The following is a 25460-nucleotide window of genomic DNA, read 5'->3' as shown; positions in this document are numbered from 1 at the left end:
GTCCTCTGCACAAAAATGAAAGTGAGATGTGGACATCCCATTTTATTATTTGACTTGACTGAGACATTGGTCTGTAGCAATATTCCCCTATACATGTCTTAACAAATGTGCAGCACAGGATGGGGAGGTTTACAGAACAACTCGACAAAAAAACGGAGTTTTACTGCAGACTGCTGATTTACACAGAACAGATGTAAAAAACTGATTAACATGTCTGACAGTGTACTTTTATTAATTGACAAATGTATAGATTAAAAAAAAAACTTTGATTCACACTTCGTTGTGAATCACACGTTGATCTTGAGTGAGTGGGTCTTTGATGTGGAAAAACTGCTCATAGAATGGTCAGTGACACTTGTCAGTTTCAGTGCTGCCTTGTCTGCCAGCTGGAATCTGCAGTTTAGAAAGGATAAGCCTTTCCTCTGGATAACGTATTATTTTAATCCAAAGACAGTTCTTTCAATTCTTTCATCATACAGTGTTTGATGAATCCAGGTATGTATTCATGACGTATGATAAGACAGTATTCAGGACAACATGATGAGTGATGTGCACAAGGGTAATAAGTGTTCAGGGGAAAGGGTTGAATTTATTTTAAGAGGCCTTAATGTGGGGTTGTGAAAAATGTAAGGCACCATTGAGATCCTGAGAAAACCTGTAGTTCGCTCACTTAGTTGGCAGATATCATTTGCAAAGGAAAGCAGTCTTCAAGATTCCTGAAGGAGTTTTTCACAGTAGATTATGTGACTTTGTGAATAATATCCAGTTGAACACAAAATATGTGTACATTGCTAGTACAGCATTCTCCCCCCCACACACAAAAAAGATAGTGGTTTTACCAAATCTTTAGAAAATTATAGAAACTCTAAGTTAAGTTGCTTGTGAATGCTCTTGTACTACAAAACATTAAAACCTACCCACTACAAAGATGATTGATCAATTTAAAGAAATGTTATACAGAGTTTTGGGTGAAAATCTATGTATATGTTACAGGTTTACTCACTTATTATCCTCGGTTGTAGTGTGATTGTGTTTTGTGCAAATAATGGAATTGAGAATTTTTGTTGACTGTATCCTATCGTGAGCCTAGATGTGATTGTAGCGTGTGCCGACACAGTACAAAGTGCAAAGCACATTATGACAGGAATTGTCAAAAACATCCTGGGCTGTGTGGGTAGTGACAACAAGCTTTGCCACTTTGAAACTCTTGAGGCTAACCAGGATCCTGAGAGGACTGCTATGTAATGCGTGCTATTTAATTTGAAATGGTGATCAAATTGGCTAAATGAATGGTACCTTAAGAAAGCATTTTTGTATATGAAGACAGCAGTGTAACTAGAAAAAAATAGGATTGTATTTCGGTTGTTTTTTTCCCCCTAAACTGTTTCATTTAACGTTAATCTGTAAAGTGATTTTAATGGTCTGCTGGACAAATTCTTTCATGCCAGACTGAAGTACTATTTTTGGCTTTTAATTTTTTAGCCTTTTCTATGGTAATTTCAGGCCTCAAGTCAGAAAATGAATTCTTGTAATAGTTTTCCCCTTGCAGGTTAGGAAATGGACAGTTAGAGAGATGAAAGATTTATGTTTATCTTTATTTAAAACTTTGCACACGTGTTTGTTTTTTAAAACGTGTCATTAACTAACTTTTCCATCTGGAAGATTTAAATGCCCGTACACCTGTGATTACATTTAATTTAAAAATATTTTTCAGTATGTTTTCCCTGGAGTTTATAAGCCCTGGTTGTTCCAGTTGTAAAGTTGAACTCTTTCATTGCTCAGCTGGGATGCTTTTATTTTACCTGTCACAAAATTGCATACTTTTGTCCCCTACTGATTATGAGTACTCAAATGGATAGTGCTTTACACTCATTACAAACATTTTCTAAAAAAATATATATTTATACTATGCTAAAAAAAAAAAAAAATGGGCTGTGGAGGCTTCTTCAGATGTTTGCAGGAATAAATAACAGGTGTATTGTTTTATGAAACATATTTTTTTAATTCATTTTTACTTCTTACATCTCTTGAAGTTAAAGATTGGTTACACCAACCACTCAATGTTGGTTAAATGTCTCCTTCAAAATGTTGAAACGGGTATCTCTTAAAGCAAACACATACCTATTAAATGTGATAATTGCTAAATGAGATCTTTTTTTTTTCGATAAAGCTTTCTTTTCTGTGATATTCAGAACCAGAACAAAAATAACTGTTATGACAATCTGAATTGCAGACTCTCTGTCTGTCTTTTACACATTTTCTCTGCTTATTGCCTAACAAACAGCATGATATATAGTCCTTACTACTTGGTGATTGAAGATGTAATGGCGCTGTTCATCACTGTTGATGAGTGTCAAGAGTATCATCCCTCTATCAGGACTAAACTTCGCTTTTGCTCCCTAAGCCTGGCCTATCTTAATTTAATTGATGATTGTAGATTTTCTTCACTTTTTTTCCCCAATCTGTTGTAAATTTATTATTGCATTATTATAATGATTGTTAGACTTTGTACATAGCATCATTTATTTTCAGTTTTTGAGCTGTTTGTCTGTCAACCTTAGTCACCTTGAATGTCAGAATGTAGGAGACTTTAGTTGTCATGCATGATGAATGAGTTAAAGCTTGAAGATAAAAATATAGTTTTCAGTGTTTTAGCCATGTTTTTTTCTTGTATTCTCTCAATTTGGAATTTCCAGTCATTAATCTCAACGACTGCTGCTAACCTTGCATCAGCTGGCGATTTGAAACAAGGACCGTGCACACTTTATTCCTCCACACCTGTTATGAAGCCAGTCTCTATTTTAAATAGCGATGCATTTACAGGAAAGTTTGCATCAAATTCTGGAGCAGTACAGGAGCAATTTCTTACTGGCAGCACTGCAGACTTCCAAGCCAACTCAAGCCCACCCAGCCCTGGCAGCATCTAGCCAGTTTTTGCTTCTTGCTTGGGAATCCTCTTCCCAGTCGATTAATGACGTAGCCCAGGCACAGACTGGTGATGTCTGGACTACAGGGCTCAGCAAACGCTCTTGAGCAAGTGCTTTTAATAGTCAAGACACTTGGGAGCCCATAACTTGTAAAAAATAATTCATGTCTGAAAAAATGATTTTGCAGTGATGTAGCAATTGCCTCTTTGAACAAATATCTATTGCTTTTCAGTGTTAGTGTTACTCATAGTTGCTTGGCAAAGCACTTGGAAAAAAAGTCCTTTTACAGAAAGCCACATGCCTCTTTGCGTATGTAATGGCTGGGTTTACAACTAAGTATAGGTTTCGCTCTCTTTTAACATGTACTGTGGTGGCTTTTTGTTAAAGTTTCTTCAGAATACTGGCACAACAGTTAAAAAATATTTCCCATTTTTAATGTAGTGAAAGATTGCCAAATTAAATCACCTCACTTAAATTTGATGGGTGATCAAAAAATAATTTTTGTTGGTCCATATTTGTTTCACTGTTTAATTTGTAATCGAACCATTTTAAGTTGACATAATATGGTCATTTTTGATATATAATGAAATTTAATGAAAATATATTTGCAGTATAGACACACTTAGGAACAATAAGACACCATTAATCAAAATGTGCACAAAAGTACTGTATAATAAAAATGTGCCAACAGTGTGTACCTACCTTCTTTGTTTAAGCCACAATTTTATATCTGTTATCAGTTATGTGCTGTTTAAGTTTCTGTTCTTAAAGATGTGTATTGGAGAATTACCCCCAATAAGCAGTAAATAGCTGTTTACTATCAAATATGTAGGTGAAATTAGCACATGATATTGTCAGTGATACATTTTAATCTTAATCATTTTAATTTGTAGTAACTTGAAGCATAAATCTTGTGACCTTTTTCACTGTTACTGCATATGTAATTTACTTTTTTTGTTCTTGAATAGTTAATAAGATAGCTGCAAGCAATTTTCAAATAATGCTAGTATTCTGTAATACTGTCGTGAATGGTATTTAGTCAACATTAAGCTCGACACAACAGCTATTGTAACAAACACACTTTCAGTCTGTAGAGTAAAACAAGTAGGCTGTCTTTGTTTTGCCCTTGTCCTGACTTCACTTCTGTGCCCTTCAGGAAATTCCTGAATTAAGTAGAGCCTTAACCAATAGGATGAGTAGACTCCATCATGAGATCGGCTTGCATACGTGGCATGCCTTTAAAGGGGGAGGGGAATGGGGAGAAAATCAAGGTTCCTGCACACTTATGTGTGTTTTTTTTTCATTATTGCAAGTCGGGACTGAAAAATGTAAAATGATTGCATACAATCGTCTCAGCCAATCTGTTTAAAAAATACAATTAAACATTTAAATCTTTTAACATGTCTTGTCTTGTATTATAGCCAAACTCTACAACAGCAGAGAGAGCAACTGCACGAATTGCATCACATCCACTGATCAGCAAAAAAATTATAGACATTAAAGGTAATAGATCAAGTCTGCAAAACGTTACTGATGCATTATTGTTAATTCTCTCTATTAAAAAATAATTATAACATTTTTATTGAGGTGTCAGTTTTTGCTTTGTGTTTTTGTTTAATCTTTTATTTCTTTTTGGATTTATTTTATTTGTGTAAGGATTTTTTATTCTTTATCTGTATTGTTTATTGTATTAAAATATATTTGAGTTACTGTATACAAACTCGCCGCTTAAAGTAGTATCAGATACTGTATCTCATAAACCTGTAAGTAGAGCACACTTGTCAGGTAATTGTCCAAGGCTTGGATGTTTTAGATAACTTTTATCGAGAAGCTATGAAAAATAAGTACAATTTCTAAGCAAACTGATGAGAACTGTAGGAAATAATCCAAACAATCTTGGAAAATAGGACTAGGATGCTTTTGCAGTTCTATAGCTTTAATGTTGACAACTGTGGCAAGAGAAATGTCTTGTACTTTGACCATGTAACTCAAACATTAATTATGTCTGTAATTAAGAATTTTTATAGCTAATCACTTCATTCTTTTTCACCATTATTCCAAAGCTGCAATTAAGGCATTCAAGGAAGAGAGGATTCAAAAATCTTCTGAAAGCAAGAAGGCTCCAGAAAAACCAAATTCTGAAAAAAACACCAAGAAGCCAATTAATAAAACTAGTGATCATAGCACACCTGAAGAAGAAGACAGTACAGGTGAATTGGCTGAAATGAACAATGAGGAAATAAAGAAAGAAAAAGAAGTTCAAAAGTCAGAAAATGATCAAGATACGTTTAAACCCGAGAGAACTTCAGAGCCTCTTGTACAGCAAACGATTCCCACAAAATCCCTTACACCAGATATCCTACAGACCACTTCTGCTGTTAAAAAAGGACAACAGACTTCAACCACGAAAGAGCCCATTTCTCCAGCTAATACAGAGGGCAAAATAAGAATACAGGGATCTCAGAGTGTGAGTGAAGAGAGTGAGTTAGATGATTCAGATGCCGAAGAGAAGGAATACTTTGATGACAGCACGGAGGAACGATTTTACAAGCAGTCATCCCACTCTGAAGACAGTGGAAGTGAAGATGGGGATGGCTTTTTCATTGGTAAAGTCAACAAAGTGAAAAAAAAGAGCCACCACCTTGGCCCAAGGCAGGAAAAAAAGAATCTTGATGTCAAGAAAGCTACCGAGGATGTTTTGAAAAAAGCCAGTCCTGCAACACACATGTCTGTAGATGAGAAGAAAGGTCTGCAGAATTCAAAGCAGATGAAACTGAAGTCTGTATTTTGTAGCACCTTATCAGGATCAAAAGCATCTAGACCACAGCACGGGAAGAGGTATGAACTGTAATGAAGTTATTTGAGTGTGAAGTTAAGACCAAAAAAGTCCAATAACAAGCAAATGTATCATGGATATATACACGATAAAATCTTTGAAAGAGAAGTAATGTTCCAAATGTATCTACATTTGTTTGCAATGTTGTGGACAGGATTCCTAAATATATATTTGTATTTTCTGTTTAGTGTTCACCTTCATTAGTACTTAACAGAAATACAGTTTCTTTTTAAAATTCTGTTTTAATAGTCACCACAAACAGCTAAAATTGTAAGTTGCTAAAACATCAAAATTGTTCATATTTTCTCTTTATACCACTAGCAGCTATATTTTGGCTATTGTTAAGGTGTTTGTATTTTTCTTATCTAGTAATATGTAATAAGAGTAATAAATGCTCAGTAAGTAAACAATTCAATGATTTGTTAAGTTAAAGTAATTTCTAAAGTTATAGACTTAATTCAGCAACACTTTTTTATTCATTTTGTTTTTAACTCAGGATGGAAAGTTATTATATCAAATCTGAGCACCAGACCTTAATAGCGACACCTGTCAAAACATAAAATTGCCTGGGGTCCTGACTAGAATTAAATAAACAGTTAACGAATATATATACCATTTTATATAATTTTGCAGTTCATTCATGTGTTTTATTTTGACTGTTTAATGTAATGTGATTTGATATGTTATGCTTGCAAGCTAAAAAGGCTCACCGTTTAAGAAAATGACTTCTGTTTTCCAGAAACCCACATGAAAATTCTCAAGCATACAAGAGTACAGGTATGATTTAATTGACTTTGTTTTGTAAAACATTGTGAATTATCTGCAATCTCCTAATTGCGAAAAAGAATAGGTGTAGAAAGTAGTGACCTCCATTCTACTTTGCCACCTTTTGTTGTTTTACAACCAGGAGGCTCAATACACTTACATATTTTTTTCCCTTTTGACCTCCTCTGCAATATCAATGTTTAAAAGTTTGGAGCTAAAAAATAAGTTGGTTAAAAACCCTAAAAATATTCATTGGAAAAGTATTCACTCCCTTAGGATAAACCCTCCTTAATAAGCTATGCCTCAACCACTAACCTTCAGAATTTGCACTTTGTTTATTGGAATCAACCTGTGTGTAGTTGATACAAAGATTGAACACACCTTTGTAAGGTTAAACACATCTGTCTGTGTGATTTTCCACTATTGAGCATTGCATAGAAAGGACTATGAAGACAGGAACAACTAACGAACAGAGTTATGGACAGACAGAAGTCAGTTAAGGGATATAAAAAGACTTCAAAGACAATGAGTATCCCACAGAACACTGTTAAATCAGTTATCAGAAAGTGGAGGATACATAAAACTACTCAGAATCTTCAACAACCAGGTCATCCTGCAAAACGCAGCAGCTGGGCAAGAAGGACATTAGTCAAACAAGCAGTCAAGAGGCAGAAAACAACCTTCAAAGACCTAAAATTGAGATGGGAGAAACCGAAAATAAGTCAGCAATACTTCTGCTCAGGGCTGCATGGTAGAGTGGCAAGGAGGAAGTCATATTTGAAAAAAGCTCACAGAAGTCCTATCTTGAATATACAAAAAGGCATGTAGAAGTGTCTGAAATTATGTAAAAATGCCTTCTGATGACTCAAAAAGTTAGTTATTTTGCTAAGCAGTATGTTTGGTGAAAAAGGAGCACTGCTTACCACTCACAAAACATCATCCCCAATTAATGCATGTCGGTGGCATAATGTTGTGGGGTTAGGGTTAGGGTTAGGGTTAGCAGCAGGGACTGGTATGCTTGTCAATATAGAGGGCAGAATGGATGGAGCTAAGTGTAGGCAGACCCTGGAGCAGTCTGCAAAATATCTGAAACTGGGATGGAGATTCAGATTTCAACATGACAATGACCCCAAACACAAAGTCAAAGCAACCCTTGAGTGGCTTGAGTGACGGTGATCCAGCAAAGGCTAGACTCTTTTCTAATCCTATAGAAATCCCATAGAAAATCAGTGGCAGGAACAGGTGGAGCAATTTTGAAAGGAAGAGTGGCCGAAAATTAAACTCCCAAAATGTGGGTCAGGTCCAAGGTGGGTCAGTACTTTCTACACCCACTGTACATAGCAGCTTCAACAATTTGTTTAAACCAAGTACAGAAGTAATTATTTGGATAAACAAGAAAGTACACTTAGCCATCACCCCTTTTTTTGCTGGTGAGTTCCTTTTCAGAAATCACAAATCAGGAGGCACAGTGCAATTGTAATTTCAAATTGAGCTAAAGTAAGTAACTGTTATAAATCACGCTTCTGATGTTATAATATTAAAATAGATCCACTCTCTTGTTGTTAGAACAGATTTACTCAATGAGTGACTTGCTTGTACAGATCACTAGATACATTAGGACCTCAGATTGATAACCTCAGATCAAGGTTACCAATTCCTTCTCAAGTCAGAAGTTGTCACTTTTGCCTTTGGATCATAATACGTAGCATTAGGAAATACTGTGCTGTAGATGGCTAACCTTAAGCTCAGAAGTCAACCTTGCATCCTGGCTGGGGTTTTAGCCCTAGTGTCCCAGTCCAAAAACATATGATCTGGCCAGCAAAAAAGTTTCAAATTTATATTTGCTAAAGTGCATTTCCTAACAGCTGCCAGCCTTCAGGTCTCTCTAAAAAAAACTGAGTCTCAGTCCAAGTAATGTGTTTTATAAAACCACAAAAAGCAGCAGCACTGATTCAGAGATAACAAAAGCTACCACAAAATGCCTAGGCACAAAACGGAGACCACACCAACAGGTAGATTCCTGTTATGCACTCTTTGATACAGATGGTCATTTTATTGTGGGCTCTGCAACAAAACAAACAATTATTGCATAGGTAGCATGTTGTTGTCTTGACACTCCCTGTATGCATAAAGGTCTTGTGAAAATCATGGATAAGTTAGAACAATCTAGCCTGCATCTCAGTCCAAAACTTCAAGATGTAATCAAGACAACTGAAACGAATAGGATTTTTATCCTTTTATCAAGTGTATACTTTAAGTAGGATAAAAAGTAATAAATTCTTAATATTTTTAAAAGGAAAAATAAAAGCCTACTGCTTTGAATTTCATGGTTATTATTGGTCAGTATAAGACTTTTAAGTTTCATGCATTTTGGTAGGTAATATCACCAATAACCAACAGAACTCTGTGTGTGAGTGAGGTTTAAAGCCCAAATAGAGCTAAAAAATAAAATAACTCTGGTCTAAGTAAGAGAATAACTGAAGGAGCATTCCCTTAATGAAAAGCAAGATAAAGATTCTCTATTGAATAATTAAGATAATACACAATATATCAATGTGGAATATAACTGAATCTAATGTCTGCTGATTAATGAAAAGAAAGTAAAAACACAGTGTTTTCATATAAAGACTGACACAGCTGAGATTATGCTTGTACACTCCCATCGTCAACCTCTCAAAATTGCTGATTTCAGTGTTATTGTTGACAGTGCTAAAATCAAACCTTTAGTGGACGCTAGGAAACCTTGGTGTTACTTTTGACTCTGTTATTACTTGAATTGCATGTTAGAAACACAAGACCATCTTTCTTCAACCTACATCACTCTGATAATAATATTCTTTATTTTATATAGCACCTTCATGGTACATCATCTCAAGGTGCTGTACAATAAAACAAATAAGACCAGTATGTACAGATTAAAACAGTTAAAAGCTAGAGTGTAAAAGTAAGTTTTAAGACAGAATATGAAAGTGCTGCCAGCAATGCGAGAACTAATAAACTTGTGGGAGTTGGAGGATCAGTTCACAGGAAAAACAGAATTGAGAAGTGAAAGAAGGCCAGAGTTCCAAGAGCACAAATGACATGTAGGTATACAGGGCGTTTAACAGTTGACTGAGGTAGGAGCCAAACCATCCAAGCCCTTCAAGATGAGCCACAGTATTTTGAACCTTATTCTGAAATCTACAGGGAGTCAGGCTAACTAATTTACATATTTGTGGTGTTGATCAGGAAAACCAATCAACATTACTTGGTCTTGTCAGAGTTCACATAAAGTTTCACTGCATCCATTTTTTTTACTTTGCTTGGTTAAGACCCCTTGTGGTATCTGATACTGAAATATTTATATATATCTATATTTCATTAAGATTAGACTCCTCTGCTGTAACTGTAACTTCCTGGGTATTTTCAAAGGTGCTAAATTTATTTATGTCCAGAATTTCATGTCTCAAAAAGCAAAAAGTACTCTGTATCAAATAATAATTCCTTTCCCCTGTGTCCAAGTAAAATTTAGGGAAACACTTTAAGTTCCTCCTTCTTACACATAAGATGCTGAATGGGTATAGCTCCAGGTATAGCTGTCTTATTACAGATCTTAGGTAACAAGTCCAACTCATCATCTGCAATCTTCTGATTAAGGGCTGCAGGAGAACAGGCTCAACAGAATGGGAGATAGAGCCATGTCTGTTAAACTCATTGCCAAGATCCATTAATCTTTAACTGTCACCATTTCAAAAACTCCCTGAAAGATTGTTTCGCTAAAGCTTTAAAATTATACAAGAGGTATATGTGTTGTAAAATGTGTTGTAACCAATAGCATTTGTTGCTGTTTTCTCTCAGTATAGAATTTCTTGGATTCACTAAAGTAGGTCTGATGTGTTGAAGTAAATTGAGTTTCTTGAAGCATTCTCAGAAGTAGGTATTATAATCATCTTTATGGGTAAAGTAACAGATTATTGAAAGGTATTTGCTTAAGAATCTTATTGGATTTTCTATTTTTATTTAATGATTTGTGTACGTAGTGCAAAATTTGGTTGTTCTCCACTTCACTTCAGTTAATTTCTTTCTCGTTACCAGCAGCCACGGTGAAAAACAAACCACAGTTTCAGAAGCATAAGGCTCACCTTTCCACTGGGAGGTTTCCCAGTCCAGCGCAAACACAGCAGTCTCTCCACCCATCCTGGGAGGCCAGCAGGAGACGCAAAGAACAGCAGGCCCAGATAATGGCTTTCCAGGGGAAAAAGATTAAGTTTGACGACTGATTTTCATGACGACTTAGTTTCACTGCTTAAAATAAACTGTTTCCTATGACCAGTTTTCAGTACCATGCTTTTTGTTTTCTCAGTATTTATTCATGTCTGGTGTTATTTTATTTACAGCTGGGAAAAAAATGCCCATTTGAATTGATCTGTACAAAGATTTAAGATAGAGTACTGCTGATTCATATACCATTTATAAATCATTCCAGTTTTTTCCTGTTCAGTTTGTAAATTGTACTACTCCTGTAATATTTTTCAGTGTGAGATTTGAATCGGTTAATCTGTTAAATAAAAAATCTCCTCAAATAACTTATTCAGTTACTTTTTTCAGTCACAGAGGTTGCCAGCCTGATGTTAGTGAGTGTGTAGCTAATGCAGATTAAATGAGAGTTGTGAATGAATTTTTCACATTGATCCTCTTAGTTTAATAAACCAGAAATTCTACTCAAACATGTTTTCATTGTGACAGATAATCTACATATACAATGCAAATCTTGTTCATTGAGGGATTAAAGTGAGTCTGAATTGCTTTTGATGTCTTTTGACATGAGACATTTATGTCCATTAGAAATGAGAAAGTCAACTGAAAGTTTAAAACAGTTTATTCAAGTATTTTTATTAGGAGATAAAGGAATGTATTGTAATACTAGTGCAACTAAGTACAAAGCTTACTATTTGTAAAGTTCATACAAGTGTTAAAAGCAATGCGAAAATATTAAAATATTCGATAACTTCACATGCAAATGAGAAATTATTTTAAAGCCCCATCATTTAGTGGAATTAAATTATTGGTATGTACAGCATCAGCTCTACACACAATTTACAAGAGCCAAATATTCTGCATTATAATCAGCACCAGTTTCTATTCAATAGTGAGTTTTGAAATTTTATAAGACTCTCAAGTAATATCTTGTTGGTGTTCACACTACACACTACAAAGCACCTTCTTGGAAGCAAATACTGTATCGAAATTGTCGGTGCTCTTATTGTTACATTTTTTTCTAATAGAACTTCTAATAGTATTTTATGTCTTTTCATACATTATGTACTGGCAGTTCATGTTAAAAAGGATTAGAATTGTGCTGAACAAAGCATTATTGCTGCTTGCAGCTTCAGATCAAAAGTAAAGTGGTCATATAGCACTATTTAAGTGGTTTTGTGCCCCACTGAATAGGAAATTAGATAAGTTATAAATAAATATTGACCATGCATGCCAAAATAAGAAAAACAGAATAAGGCTGTCAGACTAGACAGACAGTTTAAGGCAGCTTAACTTGAAAAGACAAGAAATGCACAAATTGTGAAACGTTCTAGACACTTTTAGCTTTCATTATTTGCATAAAAAACAATTTTATGTTTGGAGATATTTGCATACAGTAATTTTGTCTCCATTTAGTAAATTCAAGATCCTTTAGTACTGTATTTTGATTGTATTTGAGCCACTTCACCTTTTTCTATCCCTGTGAAACATTTAAAGTCACATTAAGCTATTGTAAAAATGCATTGATTTATGCACTGAGCTTGATAGTTTGTAAGAAATATGACACTGTAGTTTACTGCATTTGCATGCAAGTAGGATTCCAGTTTGTATTCTGAATAGGTATTCCATGCCATGTGAATGATATTCCAAATAGGAGTAGCACAAAGATGATTTTAGATTTGGGTTACTGTTGGATGCTAGTTGTTGTAGTATTTAAAAATGGAAAGAGGGATGTCCATGCCAACATGCAGTAATATTGTAAAATTAGTATTTCTATAGCAATTTAGTGCTATCAAGAAGTATTTTTAATTTTTTGTTTTGAATGAGGAATGGTTTTATCATTATAATAATAATAAACTTTATTTTATATAGCGCCTTTAAGGGTGGCTTCTCAAAGCGCTTGCATTCCGTATGGGAATGCAATGGCTTCTCATTGCATTCCCATACATAGTAAGTATTTATTACAGTATATCTGAATTAACCATTTTGACATTCTTGTAAACAAAGGTATTGAAAATACCAATTCCCATTTTGAAATACTGTGATATTCAGAATACTCAGCATGTAAACAAGACAATTGACATCTTATATTCCAAAATGTTTGGAATGTGGAATGTGTTTAACAAAACAGATTTTCTTTGTAAGAAACAATTGGGTAGATTATGAAGAATAAACTATGTTTAATGCATATATAACATCCTTACAAATACTTTAATATTGTTTTACTTTTTCTACTATTTCCTAAATGAGATTGTGTTTGCTTGCTATCCATATTTAAACTCTCAACAGATAGTAAAAATGCACTGTTCTGGAATTCAAGAGATCAGGTAGCAAAGGTTAGTTACTTGTGGATAATTTTTAAAAGTATAGTTAAATGTTCTTTAAAGAGCGCATAAGTTTCTTAAATTGTATTTGCCACACATTTAACAGCTGTGGTTTTCTTCATTTTCTTACTCTTCAGTATTCATAGCAGTCCTTGTATTACTTAATAACACTTATATCATGGCTTTCAGACTTTCTTCTGACAGATTGCCTTCAGACTTTCCTATGTATTCTTTGGCAGAAAATCAGCCATTTCATTAGTACCTGAAAAGAAACAAAAAGATTAGTTATACAAATTGTACAGATTATCATTGAAGGGGTAATATCAATATCAACTTTGTCAAAGAGCACTAGGGACATTAAATATTTATTCACAAAAACCCATTGTATTACCATTCTTTTCTATAAATGGTAGTACAATACAAAGTCACAAAGTATTTGTATTTCCAATTTATTTAAACCTGCATATATTTTATTCTCTACTTTTTCAGTATTTAGGGTAGAAAACCCAACCAAATATGGATCTAAAAAACTGAGGATTACTGAAGGTTGTATGAATTCATTATCATCCCGGTGGACAATTAGAAATTGTCTGCTGAATTTTATGTAGGGGCACATCTAATTATCTTACTTGGTTTATACACATTAAGGACATCTACAACTTGATAACTTTAAACAATCCCAACTGATTTCTTATTAATATATTTTATTTGACATCTCAAGTTCTGCATCTCCTGTAGCTGTCCAGGAGGATCAGAAGTCACTATAAGCACTTGGGAGAATAAGATGTCAGCTTGTATTCAATGCAAGGCTGTGTCCTTCAGTCAAGTGAAATGCAAGTTCATACATCAATAGATTGCAGTGGATCCAAAATTTAAATGGCTTGACTAACTGTAATTTATTAAAAGAAAAATTGCAATCACCTTACAGTTTAAGGAACGATCTTAATATCACATTACTGCATTCTGTTCCCATATTCCAAGTATACTTTTTTAACATAAGCATTCTTTGGAAATTATATTTAAAACAATACAAATTCAACAGTGCTTCTTCACTCAGTATCGAAAAATATACCAGTATTTTTTTTGTACAATATTCTTTGTAAGTCATACAGTTAGATCTTTTAATGGCAAATGTAACTATTTTTCTTTTTTTTTTTTGTGGAGGGGCCTCCTTTGTCCTTGATTGCTCCCAGACACTAGCTTGGCAAAACAAAATGTAATTGAATCTGGAATTTGAACTCAATTCTTGTAGCCACATTTTTGCCATTTTCTTGCCGTCTTGCCAAAAGGTTGTTCATTACTCCAAAAAAGAATTATTTTGCAAACGTAAACTGTTTTATATAGGTTTATAAGCAAAGAGAGAGAATTTTGTGGGACTACTTATCTGAATATTTTTAAAGCAAGTTTTACTTTATATTAATTAAATATTTCCCAACTCTAATATGGCAATTTAGGAATTTTCCAATGCTTCAACACATTTCACCTATTCACAAGAAAACTGAATACTTATGAGGTCATGAATATTTTAATGGCAATTGGAAACAATAATTAAAATGTCAGTTATATACAAATTCTCAGAAAAATATTGGAATTACTGTAACCTCCTTGGTAATTTATAATATTAACTTACTTTAAAAAGGATATTACTGAAAAACTCACTAAACAGTGATAATGGAAGTGAAATATGATTTATTTACTTTTGTAAGAATGTGATAGTCAACTCTGGATGAAATAAAAATAATTAAAGGCTATGCCCATTGTGATGGAGCAAGCTGAGGCTTAATTAAAGCCTCTTCCTTCACTGCTGTAAATTGGACATGCTGCTTTGATTGACTGATTGGACTCCTGTGGAATGGAATTCCACAGGCAGGAAAGGGATCAGCTAATTGGCCCTGTGCTTAATTGGGACTTTCGTCAGGAGTAGCAGCATTCACAATAACAGCAATCAGGTGCAGAGGGTAGGGGGCTGTGTCAAAGCTCCTACAGGTCAGGAAGGAAGAGTGTTAGTTGTATTCTACATTGTAGAGTTTAAACAGGACAGGAGTGTTTAACTCCTGTGCTTTAATATCAGTAGCCAAACAGCCAGCAGTCCTAAGTAAAGTCCAGTCCCATCCAGTTTGTGAGAGCCCAATTGAGTGTCCCAATGAGTGTAATGAGTTCTTATTTTGCAAGGAAGAGAAAAGGAGAATTTGGGAGTTCGTCAGGAATTAGTCTGTTCCGGTTCTTTCAGTGGAGTAGAGGACTGAAGAGTTGTTCTACTTGAGTAGCTCAAGATCTTTCTCTGTGAAGGACTGGTTTTTGGGACTGATCAGGATTCCACGAAAAATGACCACCGGTACATCTTAGGAGCCTGGAGGGGTTCTGCAAGCTAACAGTGACAGATCGTCGGAACACACTATTAAAGTCAACAATATGCTGATTCAAGCTAAGGTCTGTGGCACGGGGGTCAGCATTCATCACACCTATAATAATGCCTAAAAATTAACTTAAAAAAAAATTGAAAATAGTGAGTTACTATATTCCATTTAAACTCCTAGTGGCATTTAATCATGGGTTAAAATTGTAACATCAAAAACCGTTTGTGAATAATTGAGGTAATATAATGTTTGAGAGGGCAAAGCGAGATTCTATTTTTGTGTCCAGCAGAGGTGCTAATGCTGACTACACTATAGCATGTAGGTTGCCAGTCTAAAAAGTGAACTAAAGGGACAAAAAATAATTTTGTAAATGCAGATGTTTTTTTACAAAATTTTACAGATGTAATTTGCTTAATATTTCACTGTGTATGATGTATCACATCCACAATATGCAATTCACAGTTCATTTCATAATGAAAATCTAATAACGAGGTATTGTTTAGTTATTTATTTGTTTGTTAAAATCCTTATTACATAAGTGAATGCACTGGGTATGGTTCAGATTTTTGGAAATATTTGATAGTAATTCTAAATGATTCTTACATGAATCCCAGCAGGTTTTTAATAAGAAAATACAGATGATTCAGCTCATTCTGCTCATGGGGATACCAGTAGCTTATTCATTCCTGTGAATTCATTTTGAAGTGGATCTGCACAGAAAACATCTATAGATATGTTAGGCATCTATAGATAGGTGTTATGACATGTATGGACAATTTATTCTAGACACAGCTCTTCATGCAAAAACATGCCACCCAGTTTTCAGCGCTAAATGCACATCTTGGCTCCACAAATGTCCTCAGGACCTTGTTGCATTATTGGTCTTGAAGTAGTTCTCTGGGTTAAGTGTCAAAACCTTCCAAGATTTTAAATACTTCTGTCAAGTGTCCTCTGAGGATATTCAGTTTCTTTTACCAATCTGTATGCCTTTAAGGTCAGGACTTTACCTTGTTGCCCTTCTTTGTCATGATTCCAACAGCAATGCTTTTTACTTATCTGTTGACCAGAATTGTCCACAAATTGTAAAATTGTACTCTTTGTGGTGTCTTACCATTGTATCTTATACTTTAATAAATCCTCAAATTAGGTAAAAGGTAAAGGTCCATACCAGAGCTGCAGTAGCTAATTGAGCCAGAGCTTATTCTTCTCACTTTAGCGTTAAGCAAACTAGAAAACGCTCCTGTGAGTTAAATGTGACCATTTTCACTATATGTCCTAACAGCCTGTTGAGCTCTCTCACTATTTTTCCACAAAGTTTAGATGGCATTTATAGCTTTATGTTTTATGTTTTTTTCAAAACCAGTGAAAAACATCTAGCAATGAAATGTTAGAAAATAATAGTTAGCATGTAAATGTAATAGCATTTTTAAAATGACTGAAGCCAAAGACTGATTCCTCTTCTATTTTCTCCACAATTCTATACCATATATTTTTTTAAATCTGTGCTAGTTTTCTTGTATGTGGAAGATTTACCACATATAATAGAAATATTTTTTGCTAATAAAATCAGAAATAGCTTGCACTTTGGGTGAATTATAATCACTCAATTAATCAATTAATCAGAAGAGGCTTGAAAAAACTAAACATTTAAGACAAATTCTATAGTATTTGCCATATAGTGCAATCTCACAGCCCTTAAAACCTCAGAAGTTCATTTCTGAGTACCATGCTAGGAGTATAGCATTGTTAAACTTGGTTTAAAAATGTCCTAAATGCCATATTTATGAACTTATCTCATGTAGTACAATATTCGACTAGTATTCTCTCTTAAACATTTGACATGGACATTTTTTTGTCATTGCTAACAACTAATTCATTAAAAAATAATAAAAGCAATGTACTTGGATGAAATAAAATTACTTACGGTGAAAGTCTGCAGCCCGAAGTATAGACATAATGGCCCGTATAGCGAATGTCACATCTTACAATATTGTTTGTATAATCAGACTCTGGAACCTGATAGCTTGGATTCACGCTGACCTACAATCGATAAAGAAACATTAACCACAGTTCCAATTACAGCTGTTAATATTTATACTGCAGTATCATATTTATCATGTCCTGAAATCCTGTTGTAAGCATTTAAAAATTACATATATATTTATTTTAATATATTTAGTTATTTGGCATTTTTATGCAAGTGTGACAAACCTTGAGAATGTAGTTTCCAGGCTTTACATCAGTAATGTCAATCCATTGACAGTCAATATCAGCATTGTATGTATCATAACATCCTGGACTCAGGCCCTACATGTTAAAAAAAAAAACAATATATATTAGAACAAAACTATTAAACCAAGCTTCTTTATAATCAAATGTTGTGTATGTTAAATAAATGCTGTACACAAATGTTAAAATTAGACAGAAGATTTGAGAGATTTGTTTAACCTTTATGTGGTGAATAACCTTGAGTCATTGTTACTGATGAGGAATTTAATTACACAATAAATTTAGAGTATCTAATTAAAAAATAGCTGAAATTATGATGTGGAAACAAGAGGCAATCTAAGCATGACTAAACAGGAATCTTAACCTTCAACTAAATTAAGTAATGGATGTCAATTACGGTCAGTTATAATAAAGAACTATTAAGCACAATTTTAAAAATTTAAATTAAAAAGTATACTGCAATTTTCCAATATTGATTTGATCTAAATGATTTTATGTGGTTTATGAATTACTGTATCATATGTGGTGGCCTCAAGGGTCTTAACATTAAGTATTTTTTTATTTACTGTATGGTTAAACACATAAAGATACCACTACAAGCATGTATACTATGCATCATGTCAGACTTTAAAAGTTTGATAGTGTAGATAGTGTAGTGTTAGGGAAATCCAAGCAAAAGGAAAAGAGAGCAATATTATAAAGTTGTTGGGTTCATACCTGGGTGTGTGATGTACAAGCATAGCGTCTATAATAGCCGTAGTCACAAGAGCTGTCCTCAAGGCAAAAACTAGCTTTGTGACCTTCAGCTACTCTTCGCTGTGAATTGGCCTCCAACAAGTCATAGTGGCTGAATTCATCCATGCTGTGATAATGTCTGTGAAGTGAAAAAAAATATTTGTGTATACTTGAATATATAGATACTGTACATATACTTGTTGGTGTGTCTAGTGAAACAGGGCTGTTAAAATATACTGTTGTGTTTTAGTACAGGCAGAGAAGCATTTGTGTGGTTGGTGATAAACGCCTGATTTTAATGGAAATCTAAAGAAGGTGGATTCTGAGGAGATGATCCATTACTTAATTAACAACTTGATAGCTTCCATTTTCTGAGTTTTTAAGGAAAACTTGTTAAGTTTACTGGTCCAAATCAAGTAATGTGATGCATACAGTACACCTTTTCACCATAGTTAAGGAATCCTAGTTCCACTTTATAGCAAAACTTTGCAATTTGTTATCCAGATACCTTCTATGTGACAGGGGTGTCTTCTATTCTGAGGGGTAGTTTGATTTTTTTTACTGGTTTTCAAGATTCTCACTGCAACTAAAGCTTTACTTTAAAAATGCTTTGCAATATACAAAGAAAGTCCAAAACAATTGCTTTCCTGTTCCTGGATTGGCACTGTGTCTGCTGTTTTTGTTCCAGCTGTGTTATCAGTAATTTAAATGGAACCTTAACTGAACTAATTTCCTCAACAAGTCCAAGTTATTAGTAGTTATTTTCATATTTTAAATGGAACATAAAGGTTTGCAGATCTGCAGGACCCTGGTTGAAGTCTTCTGTTTTGAAATGACTCAGCTATTCAAACCCTTCAATCCAAGAGGATGTCTCAGGAGATATATCACTTAGTGCTTTCAGGGTAACTTCAGGCTACATCAGACATTTCACAAGTAGTCTTAAACTTCCAGTGTTTTCAGAACTGAACACTAAACAAAAAGGTCAAATCATGCAAATGGTTAATTTAGTTAATGTTTCAGTTAAACAACTGAGAGGTCAGAAGGAACATGCCAGCAAGTGCAGGAAACTCTAGGACAAGGACAGCACTATTCAAATCACAGCCAGCATCATGGTACGTGTCCAGAAGTACTATAAGATCTATAATTTTGAAAGTGTTGCTCTTATCACATACCCTAGCCTGTGTGATGATCTCTTTTTTTAATATCCACCTACAATTAGGGTGTTCAAGAAAATTAGTCACTATGAATTATGGGAGACAGGATAGTTATTTGCTATGACTCTTTAACAGTTGTAGACTTTTAAATGCTTCATTTGAATTCTACATTCAGTCAAAGAAAGCAACCACAGACAGGTGGACCATTCTCCATTATTATGACCTGAAGTGCATTTCACAGTAAGGGTTAATTGTTTTCTGTGGCTGCTTGACTTGATTACATATATGGGAAACAGAATTAAAAGTCTTTTTAGACTGCTCTGTTTCAGATATTGTGAAATTACCAAATCATTTGTTTTGCACGTCTTCCATATTTCAGTGTGAATCTATCTAAAGTTTAATGAAGTAACAAAAAAAAAACTAGGCTAAGAAAATGTATTTCGTCTTAATGGCTTTATTTCAGTAACTAATGTTAGAATTTGGCCTGGATAGGAAAAAGTTTTGCATCTTGATTACGTAAGATGCTAAACATTAAAGAATTCTCTAAAAGGTCCATTTGCTGGTCTTGAGAATGAATGGCCCAAAAGACCTGCAGTTAATCACTCATTGCTTCATGATACCTCTTGCCTTTTGATTATTTTTTAAAATGTTAAATTAATTAAAGTTTAATTTTAATCATTATCATTAAGGGGAAAGGGAGGTTTGAAAGGCAAAAGAAGCTCAGGGACATGCAAGGCTGTCTTTATATTTTGTTTATTTTATTTAAGTCCTATTGATTCCTTAAAAGAGGAAAACAGCAGACATAAAACCTCTTCCTGCATATTTTCCAATAAATAGGGCATCTCAGACTGGCACTCCAGTCCTCTTTTGTTGTTAGACAGAGCCCTACCATATATTAAAAATAACTGATTAAGAATATATAGTGCATTATTATACATGTTCCTGGTATCATACAATTGCACAATTCCAACCACACTACTCATCTTAACACTTACCTGGTCAGCAGGTGTGAGGTAAAGTTAAGAAGAAGTATAAAAATTAAGAGGTATCAAACAATTACTGTTCTCTTTTTCTCTTTCCTATAGTGGCATTGGTTAATATTGTGTCCTTTCTTAGATTCAGTTGCCCTTTTCCTCTTCCTGTTAGTTCTGCAGCCTGATATGTATTTTAATACATTTTAGAACTAAAGGAAAGTACTCTGGAGCCCAGGTGTTCTCATGTGTGTTTGTCCAAATTGTAACAAGATCTGTTCATCCCTGGCAGGCCTTAACAGCTACCATTGTAGCTGACCCACAGAAACCAGTAACTAACACTTCAATTCATTTCCTAAGGCAGAACATCATTGGCATCATTGATGAGGGAATGCCATGATTTAGCTCTACACCACCAACCTCAAGGACTCTTTCTAGAAACAAAAAGAATTTGAAGGTGGGGCCCTAGGCTGAAGAGCATATTCTATGACAGTACATTCAGTTGCTTTCGAGCTGAAATGCTTATTCCTTACTCCTGAAGCTGGGAGTCTAAGGTATGTGGCTTGCTTCATAGCATAGCAATGTTGTTATGCAAGTTCCTGCTAGGGCAATGTATCACATATGTGTCAGATAAACATCTTACTAAACAAATTGTGCTATCCAGTACTGTGGATAAGATATTCAGGCCAGTATGATCATCTTGGTATGGTTCTTGGCTTTTTTGCATGAAATACTGATGCGTCATTAAAAATACAGTTTCACTGGTTGGGACCGCACTTTGCTAAGTAAAAAAAAATGGTTAAATCAGCTATTCTAATCTGGTTTTGCATTCCATTTGGCGGGGGAAATTGCCAAAGAAAGTAATGCACTATCTTGAAACTGGTGAAGTCACATCAGAAGCCCAGATATATTAAACTCACTGGTGACAGCTGTGCCATTCCCACGAGTAGCGCGGTCTACTTGGCAGGAAGTCCGATGTCCCTTGGTTCTTCACTCGCTGAGGAAACCTCAGTAGCATTCGCGTATCATAATCTCTCACTTCAGATCGGTAGGCTGAGCTGTTGATATAGTGTACAGAACACTTTTTTAATTGACACTTCAGTGTATTGTGTTATTAGTTTACTAATCGATTTATAAAGGTGAATTGAGAGTCATAGTTTTGTTCCATTGTGTTGTTGTTTTGTCTAAAAAGCTTATAAAATTAATACATTTTAAATTTAATTGTAAATTTTGTAAATAGTAAAGATCCATAGCTTACATAAATTAGTTTTAATTTACAAAGATTTCAATTTACATCAACGTGTGCTATTGAATATACTTTATTAATGTACTGTATAAAGCAATTATGAAGTTAGGTAAAATTAAGCATTTATACATGTAAAACTGAAACAAAAATGACAAATAATGCTTTCCCAGTACTTGTGTGCACATTAGAGAAGTAAGATATATGAAATTACACAAATTCACTTCCTTTGCTAATTTGGGGAGGTTACTATGATCCCTCATGGTGTGGCAACATTTGAATTTTTGACATTTACAAAAGACAAATGAAAAAGAAAGTTGCTGCCTTCCACAAATACCAGATTTTTTATTAAAAGTGACAATTTAACAAGAACCCCCTAATACTCAAGGTGTTGAAAACAAAGTATTACTAGCTTTCATGATGAGAAAAGGAAAAATGATGCAATCACAGAAAGTCGGTGTTATCCCAAACTGCGCTCCCTGCCGATTGTACCTTGCCAAGCAGTTTTCCTCTGCGGCACATCTTAGGTTGTACATAGCCATTCTCTGTACATATGTGGAAGCTTGTATATAATAGGGATCTGGCACCAAATCGGGAAGACCTGCGGATTAGATACTTAGTTTACGACTGGAATCTAACTAAAATATTAGAATGATTAGAACTTTAAAGTATACACATTAAGTCAATTACTAAATACTCTAAACATTCTGTAATACATTTTAAGCATTTGCGGAGTACAATACTTCAGAGTAAGAGCAAAACTTACCGTACTGGAAGTACCTTGTACCATACCCTGGCCTTTGTCCACCATTTGGTCTTTGTCTTTCGTAGGTGTCGTAGTAATTATAATAAGGATTGTCATCAGTGGATTTATAAGGATTGTAGGGATCATCCCCCACCATCCCATCCTCGGGTCTCAGATTGCTTAGTGGAGGAGGATTTTGTCCGGTTCGATTTTCATTTCTTGTACCGGACGTGGTCTCTGCTGTGGACTGTCTGGCACCTGCAGAATTGGGACCGGGTCTTGCTTGTCTCTCCTGTGTTGCGGAGGATGCCCCAGTTGGTCTCCCACGCCTGTTAACACCCGCCTGAAACCAATATCCAGAGCGAGGACCCGTACCTGGTCGGCTTTGTGCAGCAGTTGTAGACTGAGAATTTTGCTGAACGTTTGCGGGTCTTGAATTCTGTACCTCCGTCGTCTGGTTGTTACTGATGATTATGATATGTTTCGGTTCTTCTGGCTTAGTATTGTGATCCCTTCGCCTTGGCGGCTGGTATTCGGCTCCATGACTTAGTAAACTGAAAACTCTCCCGTTATTTTCCCATTGAATTTTCTGTCTAAAAAGACCTGCAGGTGGAGGGTTCCCTGGTCTCGTGTTCTGCTGCTGTTGGCATTCAACTATGTGTAAAACGCAACTCAAGTAAAATAAGGGGATGCATAAATAAATTACAGCGTCAAAGCCACGTGTTTTCATTTTGTATGAAAAAAATACTGATAAGTTTCCTGATTAAAATCAAATATATATCCCTGTTGTAAATGAAAACTAAACAATAATCTGCATTATCTGCAACGTTGATGAGCAAAGAAAAACTTCAGTGTTATAGAAGAAACAAAGCTATTAACAGTCCTTACAGGCAACTGCATTGGTAGACAATGCTATGAAGAGGGGGAAAAAAGAGGGAAAAAAAGACAGTTGTCCAAGCGATCTCCTCTTCTCGCCTGCTGGTGTCTGGAGTGAAGGCAGGAGGAGGGATTGGATTTTTAAAGTTTCTGGCACCGCTGCAAAGTTACACAAGCCTCTCTGGCAGGCTGGGTCTGTTGTTTGTTCACGTAATGGACTGGAAACGTGAGGTCTGACAGATATTCACTTTGACTATGTAAAGCAATTCGACCCAGGTCAGCTTCTTTTCCGCATCTTAGAAATAATACTGCTTTAGACAGACTCTTTCATCAAGTCATGAAAGTCCCTTAATGCTGGATTTTAACAGTAGGTTTATTTGAGAGAACAATAATGGGCTTTGTATATAATTGCATGCTATCAAACTTCTACTTACAGTATGTGTCCATCTTATATTATCATATTATATCTATTATCATATACTATGTTTGATGCAGGTGGTGTGATTTCCTTTTCAGCACAATATCTGCAAAATGCATTCTGTGTAAAATGTACATGCCAAATGCAAAATATATTTTATAAGGAATTGGTTCAGTTTATTTTGTCATGAGAAATGTTCCATTAAAATTGGTTTACAGTAAAACGTTATCTCTTACAATAAAACCAACAAGTGATACAGAGAAACACAGAGATGGGGTTACTGTAGTTCCAATTTCCCCATTTCATGTTACTAAATACAGTACTTTGGTCAAATTTTGGTTCTTTTCAAAAGATGGCAAAATCATTTTTTTTTCAATATAAGAGGAAATGTTAAAGACAGTCTGGATATCTTTTCTTCTGTGATATTTTTACCTAGCCCATTTTTAAAGAAGTAACTTACTTTTACTCTAACATAAAATAAGTGGATTGGATGTTCCTTAATCGAAGAGACACCCCTAAAATCTAAAGCAGATATATTCTTATGAAACTCAGATCTGCACATTATTTTCTGTTTTTGTTTTGTTGTAGCTTAATTTCCTACAATTTACAAGAGCTGTTTATGTCTAACTGAAATCGGAAACAGTAAAACATCGGTTTAAACTTTTCCTAATTATGCTCTGTGAAAATATGCTTCCGAAATAGTACCTTCTTCTATACGTAGAGGCTGTTTTATTAAAAAAAACTTAAATATCCTCCTTAGCCTGCCTTCTCTTTCTCCTGACTATATGAGACTATATAGGTAACTTGAAGCAAAACGACAAGGTGTTCTGCAAATGTAGAATTAAATTATGGATTAAGAATAAGAATGGTACTTGTTGTCACCTTTAAACAAAAAACATCTACCCATTTTCTAACTGCTGCCTCCAGTTCAGGGACACAGTGAGCGCAATGCGGGATATTGCAAAGAAAGCACAGACAAACATGCTCACACTCATAGTCATACCAGGGCCAATTTTCCTTGAAGCTAATTGACCTACAGTACTAATATGTTTGATGGATTTAAGACAGAAACCGTAGCACCCATGGCAAACCCACACCAGCACGGAGATTAAAAAAAAATGCACGCCCCAGGAAATGAACTTTTAAAGCCCAAGTGTTGCAAGACAGCAATGCTAACGATTGTTTGAAACTATTTAATATTATATTAGTAATATTTAAATATGAAAGGTTTTTTTACTCAAAATGTCTTCAAAATATACTGACATCAAAAGGAATGTACTGTATCACAGCAGCAAGAACCTCACGCAAGTTATCAGGAAAATGGCTGCAGAAAGTTCACATACATTTGAACAGATATGACTTAGGTGTTGTAATTTAGCTTATTGTAAGTGGTTACTAAATGATGATGATGATGGGATCTATGTTGAACTAACTAAGAGTGATTTGCACAAGAACCAGTAAGATCAGTAATATAGAATCAGGTATAGAGTTCACCTTAGAATATTGTGTACAATTGTGATCACCACACTACAAAAAAGATATCAGTTCTGGAGTTAGTCCATACAAAAGAAACTGAACACACGCCTGAGCTTAAAGCAATGTCCCGGTAAGGGTCAGAGTGGTAACAGGCTGAACCGAGTAGAC

The 25460-nt window shown here is 34.8% G+C and overlaps 2 protein-coding genes and 1 long non-coding RNA gene across 5 annotated transcripts in view; 1 reads left to right on the top strand and 2 right to left on the bottom strand.

The window, feature by feature from the left end:
• srfbp1 (serum response factor binding protein 1) overlaps positions 1-11093 on the top strand; it is a 55770-nt gene extending 44677 nt beyond the window's left edge. For 2 of the 3 annotated variants that reach the window (XM_088629888.1, XM_088629886.1), the window contains exons 5-8: positions 4349-4430; positions 4991-5765; positions 6503-6540; positions 10603-11093. In XM_088629888.1, the coding sequence (XP_088486014.1) occupies positions 4349-4430; positions 4991-5765; positions 6503-6540; positions 10603-10787 (1080 nt within the window). In that variant the 3' untranslated portion in view covers positions 10788-11093. The remainder of the gene's footprint in view (positions 1-4348; positions 4431-4990; positions 5766-6502; positions 6541-10602) is intronic. The other variant, XM_088629887.1, reaches the window with a different exon arrangement.
• Positions 11094-11368: 275 nt separating this feature from the next.
• lox (lysyl oxidase) lies at positions 11369-23529 on the bottom strand. The gene is made up of 7 exons (XM_088629889.1): positions 22544-23529; positions 22270-22378; positions 21455-21592; positions 18392-18548; positions 17657-17752; positions 17370-17485; positions 11369-13350 (listed from the first exon to the last, which is right to left on the bottom strand). The coding sequence occupies exons 1-7, from the start codon at positions 23250-23252 to the stop codon at positions 13344-13346; spliced, it is 1332 nt and encodes a 443-aa protein (XP_088486015.1). The 5' UTR covers positions 23253-23529; the 3' UTR covers positions 11369-13343.
• LOC148673430 (uncharacterized) overlaps positions 11369-25460 on the bottom strand; it is a 399373-nt gene continuing 385281 nt past the window's right edge. Inside the window, exon 2 of the long non-coding RNA XR_015936022.1 lies at positions 11369-12621. This is a non-coding gene — a long non-coding RNA (uncharacterized LOC148673430). The remainder of the gene's footprint in view (positions 12622-25460) is intronic.

This window comes from Lepisosteus platostomus, chromosome 4 (assembly GCF_059453375.1).
Source record: "Lepisosteus platostomus isolate fLepPlt1 chromosome 4, fLepPlt1.hap1, whole genome shotgun sequence".
Taxonomy (NCBI): domain Eukaryota; kingdom Metazoa; phylum Chordata; class Actinopteri; order Semionotiformes; family Lepisosteidae; genus Lepisosteus; species Lepisosteus platostomus.
Note: the sequence above shows the minus strand (reverse complement) of the source record. Positions and strands in the feature narration are given on the sequence as shown.

What these genes read in the sequence shown, in the direction of transcription:
- lox (XM_088629889.1), bottom strand. Translation starts at nt 23,252, where the DNA reads ATGAAAACACGTGGCTTTGACGCTGTAATTTATTTATGCATCCCCTTA. An exon ending in CTTGTACATCACACACCCAG is followed by an intron (nt 17,753 to 18,391) that starts GTATGAACCCAA and finishes TTTAACATGTAG; the next exon opens with GGCCTGAGTCCAGGATGTTA. An exon ending in CTGGAAACTACATTCTCAAG is followed by an intron (nt 17,486 to 17,656) that starts GTTTGTCACACT and finishes TATCGATTGTAG; the next exon opens with GTCAGCGTGAATCCAAGCTA.